Source organism: Chelonoidis abingdonii, chromosome 1 (genome assembly GCF_003597395.2).
Source record: "Chelonoidis abingdonii isolate Lonesome George chromosome 1, CheloAbing_2.0, whole genome shotgun sequence".
Taxonomy (NCBI): domain Eukaryota; kingdom Metazoa; phylum Chordata; order Testudines; family Testudinidae; genus Chelonoidis; species Chelonoidis abingdonii.
In genome coordinates, this window is record NC_133769.1 from 210,997,200 (window position 1) to 211,007,697 (window position 10,498).

At 41.5% G+C, this 10,498-nt stretch overlaps 1 protein-coding gene across 2 annotated transcripts in view; it reads left to right on the forward strand.

The window, feature by feature from the left end:
• AGPAT3 (1-acylglycerol-3-phosphate O-acyltransferase 3) overlaps positions 1 to 10,498 on the forward strand; it is a 154,047-nt gene that overhangs the window by 117,129 nt on the left and 26,420 nt on the right. For both annotated transcript variants that reach the window (XM_032800999.2, XM_032801001.2), the window contains 2 exons: positions 4,971 to 5,140; positions 5,358 to 5,519. In XM_032800999.2, the coding sequence (XP_032656890.1) occupies positions 4,971 to 5,140; positions 5,358 to 5,519 (332 nt within the window). The remainder of the gene's footprint in view (positions 1 to 4,970; positions 5,141 to 5,357; positions 5,520 to 10,498) is intronic.

Consider the following 10,498-nt stretch of genomic DNA (forward strand, 5'->3'; position numbering starts at 1 on the left):
TTAAATCTGTTTATTTTTTATACATTTTTTCTCTGTGAAACTTTTCCCATAAGAATAAATATCCCTGCTTAGACAGAACTGTTTGGATTACTGGTAAATCATACCTGTCGTAGTCCTCAGAGTGAAAGCAGAGCCCAGCCACAGGCTGTAAGCAGAGTGGCTTGCTAGGGATCATGCAGTGTAAAGCAGGGGTCTGTGCAGCCTCAAAACTGCTGATCAGAAAGGAGTGGGACGAGGGTCCCTACCCAGAGACAAGTGACGGCAGGAGTTCTGAAAGCTGAGTGGACCTGGACCGTGGTGTAGGTCCCGTGAAACCGCTACAGTCACCATTTGGGGGGTGAATTTTTTTAAAAATTTTTGATGTGGAATTACTGAGTGACAGTAAACATGTAACACCACAATGCCATGTTTACAGAATCCCTTTTCAAAGTACAGCCGTGCTTTAAAATTAAGACTACTGCACTCTCAACTCAAGGTATTGAGCTGTTTGTTTGTTGCCCCATGCAGTGAATTTAGAAAAGTGTCAGTCTAAATTTTGTTTGGTTTTTTGTTTGTGGATTATTTGGTTGGTTGGTTTTTTGCCACCAGTGTAACATTAGTTATCACTAAAACTGGCTAGCTGTGGTAGCTGTGATATACATTATCAGGAAGAAAGAACAGGAGTACTTGTGGCACCTTAGAGACTATCAGATTTATTTCAGCATAAGCTTTCGTGAGCTACAGCTCACTTCTTCGGATGCATAGAATGAAACACACAGACAGGAGATACTTATACATACAGAGAACATGAAAAGGTGGAAGTATGCATACCAACAGGGCTCGCTCACCTGCACATCTACCAATGTGATATATGCCATCATGTGCCAGCAATGCCCCTCTGCCATGTACATTGGCCAAACTGGACAATCTCTATGCAAAAGAATAAATGGACACAAATCTGAATCAGGAATTTCATAATATTCAAAACCAGTTGGAGAACACTTCAGCCTCTCTAACCACTCAGTGACAGACTTGAAGTGGCAATTTGCAACAAAAAACTTCAAAAACAAACTCCAAAGAGAGACTGAACTCGAATGAATATGCAAATTAGATACGATTAACTAGGTTTAAAAAGGGACTGGAATGGTTGGGTCATTACACTAATTGAATCTATTTCTCTATTTTAAGTTCTCCTCACACTTCTATGGGTTCATCTCAATTATCACTTCAAAAGTTTTTTTCTCCTGCTGAAGATAGCTCATCTCAATTGATTAGACTCTTCCTGTTGTATGCATACTTCCACCTTTTCATGTTCTCTGAATGTATAAATATCTCCTGTCTGTGTGTTCCATTCTATGCATCCGAAGAAGTGAGCTGTAGCTCACAAAAGCTTATGCTGAAATAAATTTGTTAGTCTCTAAGGTGCCACAAGTACTCCTGTTCTTTTTGTGGATACAGACTAACACGGCTGCTACTCTGAAACCTGTCATTATCAGGAAGATTATTTGGAGTGGAAGTCATTCACACGTGTACTTAATTTTAGGAGGCTTGAATTTCTTGCTCTAACACATCTTAACTAAAATGATCAGTATGGTGCTTTGGTGAATAGCACCTCCCTGTGGTAAAGCAGTGCTGGAGTTTCTGTCAGGCTCCCTACAAAGAGAAAACACTTCAGAGCATCTGTATTTCATGCTTACTAGCATTAGTGCTCTTCAAATGACTTATGATTCTTAATAGGTCAGTATGCTTAGTTTAGTCCAGTTGTAAATATAATATCTTAAAATCTTGGTATCTTGAAACTACTGTCCTCTGCACTCTAGAGCAGTAGATAGATGTATCTCGCCACTCTGGCTTACTTTGTTTCTGGATAGTTGTCCTCTCGGGGGGCAACAAGAGCCCCTCTTCCGGCAAGCTGAAGTTCTAGAATCTGAGAGGGGTTGGGCTAAATTATAAGATTTTTTGTTCTGTTTTGTTTTGTTAAAGTGAAATCTTGTTGCTTTGCAGGCAGTTAGAGCAAGTATCCAAACCATCATGTGAACAACAAACAAGATTTCAGAGAATAGGCCATAGCATTGACAGGGTCAGTTTGAGACTAAATATCTGGAGCCCAATCCTTTTTTAAAAAAATTCACCAAAGTAAAAAAATGTACATGCATCAAATATCAGTGTACTTGTAAAGGAAAATTTGTTACCTGGTTGTAACTCCCCTGTTCTCCAACCCTCATATCTCAGTATGAGCTCCAGGAAAAATCTCACAAGAATGTTTCAGAGTAAATGGTGGGAATGCTTTCATACCAGTGCATCCACGTCTGGCTCTGCTGAATTTTTGTTCTCTTTGGAGAGGAGCTCTCGGGTACAGCCTCCATCCTTTTTTTAAGGATGATTTTTAAGAGCAGAGCGTAGAGTTAGATACAGGAGATGTAATAACATTAATCTCCAGAAAGCGATAGAAAGGCAATTTGTCCTGGGTCTAGCATAATTTCTGGCTGCATAAAGGACCAAGTTATTGACTAGTCGGCAGGATTAAGAGTGGGTGCTGTGCAATAACACACTGAAGTCGTTGAATATACATGATAGCAGTTTTCAGATATCTAAAAGGGTGTCATCAGGAGGAGGGAGAAAACTTGTTCACCTTAGCCTCTAATGATAGAACAAGAAGCCAAGGGCTTTAACTGCAGCAGGGGAGATTTAGGTTGGACATTAGGAAAAAGTTCCTAACTGTCAGGATAGTTAAACACTGGAATAAATTGCCTAGGGAGGTTGTGGAATCTCCATCTCTGGAGATATTTAAGAGTAGGTTAGATAAATGTCTATCAGGGATGGTCTGGACAGTATTTGGTCCTGCCATGAGGGCAGGAGACTGGACTCGATGACCTCTCGAGGTCCCTTTCAGTCCTAGAGTCTATGAATCTATGAATAATCCTCCAGTAACCTGAGCCCCATATATTAAATCCAAGGACAGCTCCACCAGTGGTGGGCCCACTTAGTGACATCCCCCACTTCTTGCATTTTAACCGTACTGGACTAGATCACGCTGCAAACCTGCTACAGTGAGGGTAGTGGTGCTATTTGTATTGTGCCTAAGGGCACAAAACGAGGATCAAGGCCACATTAGGCTATGTGCTGTGCAGACATGCAGGAAAGGCAGTCTGTGTCCCAAAGAGCTTGCAATGTGGAATATGACAAGACCTGAATAGGTGGATAAGATTTTTAAAAAAGAGGGGTGAGGAGGACAACAGCTACAATGAAATGTAGTCAAGGTGTTAATTGATAGAGTCCCCTGTACAGTTGCTTCAGAAATTTTATAACAACACAACAAGGTTTTATGCCATCTCTTCTATATATTTGATTGTTTAATTCTTTATATAGAGGATATAATAAGAGTTTTACTGATCTCAACAGGAGCTAATATTTCTTCCACAGGACAGCAAGATAATTCTATTTAAGGTTCACAGATTTGTGCCTTAATATATGTGGAAGCACTAAGTTAGTATGGAAGTAGTTTAAAGTACACTAGAGGTTTGTGAATAAACCTCTCTCTCTCTGAAACCACCAAAAATGCACTTAATTGATGCATTTCATCACTTAAAAAATAGGGCTGGCCAGGTTTGAGAGAAACCTGTAGTTTATAAATTATGCATCCCTGTTGATATTCTCATTTCCTCCCTTCTTTAAATCACAGTGGGAAAGAGTCAGACTTGACGTGCAAGTTACATTAGTCTCTTCAAGCCCATAAAGGGGCCCTGCATAAATAATATATAAGTGAATAGGCTTGTGGATATGACAAGAAAAGCAATTTAGATAATCAGGCCTGGAGAAGCTAACCTCTCTTTGATTAACATAGAGCAGGGGTTCTCAATTTTTTTCCATACTCAGACCCCTCTGAGTCTGCCTCATGTCTAGTCTGGATCAAAATTAGACTCCAGCCCATTTAACAATATGGGAAGGGCAGGCTGGAGACCTTGTGACCAGCAGGTGGCGAACCCCTCACATAGAGAGACACTGCCCCAACTTGTCCAGCCAATGCCTTATGAAACAAAGCTGAAGTTCAAAGCTACGTTACTGAATGTTCTATTAATGGTGGGAATTCTAAATATGCCGAAGAGAAAGAAAGATGAAAAGGGGTGGGTAATGAATGAGATATCAGAGAGAGATGAAATGGAGGAAAAGATAAGGGAAACACAGAAATGTAGAAGAGTTAGAGAAGGGAGAGGGAAAGGGGTCTCTTTCTCTTTCCTTCTTTTGTAGACTAAATAAAGGAGAAGCAATTTCTCCTTCTGTTCTTACCCAGTAATTTCTCTGGACTCTCCAAGTTCTTCCCCTATGTGTCTCTGACTTTGTGTTGGTAACCCTAATACAGCATTATTACAGTCATGTGTTTAATATTAAAATATACTGCAGAAATTCTTGTAGCATTTGTCCATTAAAAGCCCATTATATTGGTTTGTTTACCTCAATCAAGCATATTTCATATGAATTCAGTGGAAACATTAGGTTGAGTCTATGCATAATTTGTGTTCCACTTGGGAAGAGATGTACCTATTTAGTAGAAAGGTGTACTGCTGAAAGGCCTGCTTTCAGGTAGGTAGGTAGGTAGGTAGGGGTGTGTGTGTGTGTGTGTGTGTGTGTGTGTGTGTGTGGCGGGAAGGGGATGGAGGGGGGGTTGTTGGTGTTTGTGAAATCTTGAATTTACGATAAGCAACAATAACAATCAGGTATTCATCCCATGGCCTAAATCCTGTTTCAGGGTGAGAACTTAAATATGAGTACAGGTGATCTGGTGCAGGTCAGTCTGAGAACTCATTTAATCTATAATATATTATAAACCAGCAACCTCAGCAGGATGGATTAAAAAGGTGATGACTATTGTGGTCTAGAAAAGTTTGGAATGGGATTGGGATGGACAGAGGACATTAAACATGTTATGGTTAAGCATTACACCTAACCTGTGTCTTTTTTTTTTTTTTCTCTCCTCCCATGATATTATTCAGAGTTAGTAATGTTGCTGGAATGGTGGTCAGGCACAGAATGCACTTTATTCTCAGACCAGGCCACAGTGGATAAATTTGGAAAAGAACATGTGATCATCATCTTGAATCACAACTTTGAAATTGACTTCTTGTGTGGTTGGACTATGACTGAACGCTTTGGAGTGTTGGGGGTGAGTGATTCTGTGAACTTTCCCTTAATCTTGATTTAATATAAAACTCCTGTGTTTGTTTGTTTTTTGTGGTGGGATTTTCAAAATAACTCCCGTTGACTTCAGTTTGGTCAGAGCTAGGCCAGTGCTGAGCACTTTTGAAAATTCCAACCTTAGTGCTTTTGTTTAGGTCTGACATATATAAATAATCAAATGTCATTGGGTGGGTTTCTTCCAGAGTTCCAAAGTTCTTGCTAAGAAAGAACTGTTGTATGTGCCCTTGATTGGTTGGACGTGGTACTTCCTTGAGATCGTTTTCTGCAAAAGGAAATGGGAAGAAGACAGAGATACAGTTATTGAGGGATTAAGACGTTTGTCTGATTATCCTGAATATATGTGGGTAAGTGTCTGATGCTTTATATATAGTGTCTCCTCTGCTTAGAATGCAATGATGAAGACTATATTTCTGTGGTGTGTCAGCTTCATGCTTAAGAGCGCCACCTTCTTTCTGTGATTACATTTGAAGTGTATAGCTATATGCCTTGCTGCAAGTTGACTTCGCTGCACATTAACCAGGCTTCTGATTGATTAGGAATACCATTTTGAAAATTGTTGGTAAATGTGTATAAGTATTTCTCAAAGTATTTAGAAGTAGAAACCTAAGCTTGTGTGTCTCAGAACATACAATTTTTTTCCCCCTTCTAAAAGGATAAAGGGACTTTCCGTAGCTCTTTTTATCCAAAAATACATTATTCAAATTTTAGTGCTGAACTTGTAAATCTAGGCTAAATTTTCCAGGCTAAACTAACATATTATTAAAAAAATAGGATTTTTTTCCTGCAGGAACCTGCAGGGGGGCAATGGGAAGAGAGATTTGCAAAGGTTGCAGATTACAATGGAAAGTTTTTACATCAGTGCATTTTCTTTGTGCTGTGAAATTTTACAGGCATTTGAGAAACTTGCAAGAATATACAGATGTCTCCAGTTGCCTTTGAAGTGCACATCTCCTTTATATATGCATCCAACAGTTCATTAATCAATGTTTTGCAAAGTTATTAAACTAGCAATCCAGTGGCTGTGTGATCAGACAAAGTTCACGAACGACGCTGGACAGAAAAGATTATCTGTGAAGGGAAAAGTCGTTCAGGACAATAGCATTCTCTCCAGCTCCAGCATAATTGTTACTGAAGATTATCTTTTATAGGTGGAGCTAATAGTTTGCATTATAAGCCCCTGTTGTCAGTTTCCTATGTTTTGGTCCTCTGGGCTGTGCTTGCTCCATGCCTCAGACTGAATATTTTTGGAATATTTTAATGAAAATGGGTGTTGCTTCTGCGAATGAGGCTAATGAAACAGAGGTAGTTTTTGCCAATGTTAACAAAACAGAAAAATTAAATAAAATTGCCTCTTTCAAGAGCTCTAGTGCCTCCATTTTGCAGCAGTAACTTTAAAATCTGAAAGAGAGATAGTCTTAGGGTCCGTGAGATGTGTTATGAATTCCCTGTGAAATCCACCCAGATTTGATAGTTATTATAAACCTTCTTAAAATCAACATTTGTACATGCCCAGTAAAGCATGCTAGAAGCTTGCTGGTAAAATCTTTGAACATTCCATCTTCAAAGAGCATGCTTCCACCTCTGCTAAGCCTCCAAAATGGCAGACAGAGAGCTAGAGCTCCAGACAAGGGGTACAGCAATAGCAGCTACACCTCTCCCCTTGGCTTTGGGAAAGGTGCTCTTGTTTGGGAGCTATGAGAAAATTGAGCTCTAGTCTGAGCTCCTCTACTAACCAGTGCTGATTATGTGCCTTTCAGAGCCCTTATGATTGAGCAAGGCCTCATACCCTTTAAGAGGTAGGCAAATATCACTGAGAACCTTCACAAATAAAGCAACTGCTGAGAAGTTGCACAAAGTCACTTCTGGCAGACTTTGGAATTGATATTAAGTTTCTAATATGGCACATCTCATCTTTTTAGCCGCACTGTCATTCAGAATGAAAGTGCCAGATCTATGTGCTTGGCTATGCTGTCTGTAACCACTCAACCGCACTCCTTCCAGAGCAAGAAATAGAAATCAAAATTACTGTCTGCCCTCCGCGCCCCAGCCAGAAATGGAAACCAGCGTTCTTGTTTCCCAACATTTCTCCACCATCTATAAATAACCGAGTAAGCCACAGGCAAAGTATGTCTCATGTCACCTTCTAATGGAGAATAACATAGAGGATAACAGCCTCCTACTGCTACTACTTATTCTTTTAGCTCAGGTGATAGATGTCTGTGTTGCCCAGCTATGGGTTCCAACCATGCTGATGGCTGAGCCAGGGGCGGCTCTAGACATTTCACCACCCCAAGCACGGCGGCACGCCGCGGGGGGCACTCTGCCGGTCACCGGTCCCGCAGCTTCAGTGAACCTCCCGCAGACGTGCCTGTGGAGGGTCCACTGGTCCCGCGGCTCCAGTGGACCTCCCGCAGGCGTGCCTGTGGATGCTCCACCGAAGCCGCGGGACCAGCGGACCCTCCGCAGGGACACCTGCATGAGGTCCACCAGAGCCGCGGGACCAGCGGACCCTCCGCAGGCACATCTGCGGGAAGTCCACCGGAGCCGCCTGCTGCCCTTCCAGCAACTGGCAGAGCGCCCCCCGCGGCATGCCGCCCCAAGCACGTGCTTGGCGTGCTGGGGCCTGGAGCCGCCCCTGGGTTGAGGGGGTCATTATGGTTCCAGGTGATGGAATTTCTTAGGGGGTTCAGTTTCTTTTCAAAAAGCATAGGAAATTATATAGGAAAAATTTACATTAAAACGGGGTTTCTCAATCAGGGGTCGCCACTTGTGTAGGGAAAGCCCCTGGTGGGCCGGGCCAGTGTGTTTACCTGCCCCGTCCAAAAAGTCTGTCCGATCGCGGCTCCCACTGGCCGTGGATCGCTGCTCTGGGCCAATGGGAGCTGCTGGAAGTGGCAGCCAGTACGTCCCTCGGCCCGCGCTGCTTCCAGCAGCTCCCATTGGCCCGGAGCAGCAATCCGCGGCCAGTAGGAACCGTGATCGGCTGGACCTGCGGACGGGGCAGGTAAACACACCGGCCGGCCCATCAGGGGCTTTCCCTACACAAGTGGCATCCCCTGTTTGAGAAACCCTGCATTAAAATAACTATTAGGTTCCACAATCAAGCACTCAAAAGTTAGGAAATGCCAGAATTAAGGTTGTCTGTGCAATCTTCATTGGGTCTCCTTGTGTGTTTGCATTATGATAGTCTTTAATTACATAATCACATAGTATTTGTTCTACAGTACTTCTGCCTTATTCAGTGCACAGGATGGACAGTGAAGGAGGCAGAGAGTTGCAAGAAGAGAAGTTGTTATGTTTAAGATGCTGGACTGAAACCCAAGAGAGCTGGGTTCTTCTATTCCGGGCACTGCCACAGATGTCCCACATGATGTTTGGCGAAGACTTTCTTAATGCATAACCATAATGGTGCTGAATTAATGTTGCATTAATAACATTCATTCTGGCATTTCCTAACTTCAGAGTACTTGACTTTGCAATCTTAACATTCATTTAATGCAGCTTTTTTTGTATGTAATATTTATGTATACTAAAGAGAAAGGTAGAGACACAACAGCACTGTTACATAACAGATGTACAGTGACTATAGCAAAACTGAGAGACTATCTTGGTTTCCCTATTTTTAGGACAACTTACTTTTCAAGCACATTGTGAACTACAGCAACTAAACATAATTTACTGCTGTTATAAGTAGAATCAACTTCCCCTTTTTGGCTTTTATATGATGCAGAGATTTGTGTGCACACGTTAGGAATGCAGCTGTGCCGCAGAGCTAAAATGAGACTAAGAGAAGTGAAGAAATAGGTTCCAGCCACTCAGAATGGCCAAGAATCCAGGGTTCGTCCCTGTGGTGCCCAGCATATGTACCTGGTGTTATATGTTCCTATTAATTTTGCTCCTGGCTTCATTTCCAAGAGGAGAAAATGTGGGGTGGCGGCCTGGGAGCCACAGATCTGTCTTTTCTGTATTGTGCTTTTTTTTTTTTTTAAAGGCGTGTAGTGGAGAGTTTCAGTCTTTGTCAATAGGTGCCCGGAGTGCAGTCAAACAGGTGATGTAAGGGTGAGTTCATCCAGTCTCCCCTCCAAAAGGAAAATACTTAGGTAATTCAGGGTAATATATTTGCTTTCAAATGGGCACATATGTCTTTGAATAGCTTTTCTCACTTGCAGTACCAGCCCCTCGCATGCTGTGACTTTTTAGGATTTTTTTCCTGTAATGCTCTTTCAGTTGTTATATTAACCTTTTAGACCCTTATGACCTTAAATTTGGTACCGGTACTTTCAAAGCTTTACTTTTACATTACCTGGATCAAAATCTGCTCTTCTGTACACAAGTGCACCTTCCACTGGCTTTAGCAAGATTTACATAGCAAGATAGGAAGTATGACAAAAGACCGCCCGGGCTGAACCAAGAGATTTTCAATTATTTGAAACTCAAAAAAGAGTCTTACAAAAAAGTGGAGACTAGGTCAAATTACAGAAGATGAATATAGACAAATCCAAGTATGTAGGAACAAAATTAGAAAGGCCAAGGCACAAAACGGTAACAAAGGGTAACAAGAAAACATTCTACAAATACATTAGAAGCAAGAGGAAGACCAAGGACAGGATACATCTGTTACTCAATGAGAGGGGGGAAAACAATAACAGAAAATATGGAAATGGCAGAAGTGCTAAACGACTTTTTTTTTTGTTTCAGTTTTACCAAAAAGGTAGTAGAGATTGGACATCTAACATAGTGAATGCCAGTGAAAATGAGGTAGGATCAGAGGCTAAAATAGGGAAAGAAAAAGTTAATAGTTACTTAGACAAGTTATATGCCTTCAGATCACCAGGGCCTGATGAAATACATCCTAGAATACTCAAGGAGCTGACTGAGGAGATATCTGAACCATTAGTAATTATCTTTGGAAGACAGGAGAGATTCCAGAGGACTGGAAAAGGGCAAATATAGTGCCCATCTATAAAAAGGGAAATAAGGACAACCCAGGGGAATTACAGACCAGTCAGCTTGACTTCAGTTCCCAGACAGATAATGGAGCAAATAATTAAGCAATCAATTTGCAAACACCTAGAAGATAAGGTGATAAGTAACAGTCAACATGGATTTGTCAATAGCAAATTTTGTCAGATCAACTTAATAGCTTTCTTTGACTACGTCTACACTACAGGATAATTCCGAATTACATTAAACTGGTTTTATAAAACAGATATTATAAATTTGATTTCACGCGGCCACACTAGGCACAGTAATTCGGTGGTGTGCGTCCATGGTCCGAGGCTAGCGTCGATTTCTGGAGCGTTGCATTGTGGGTAGTTATTCC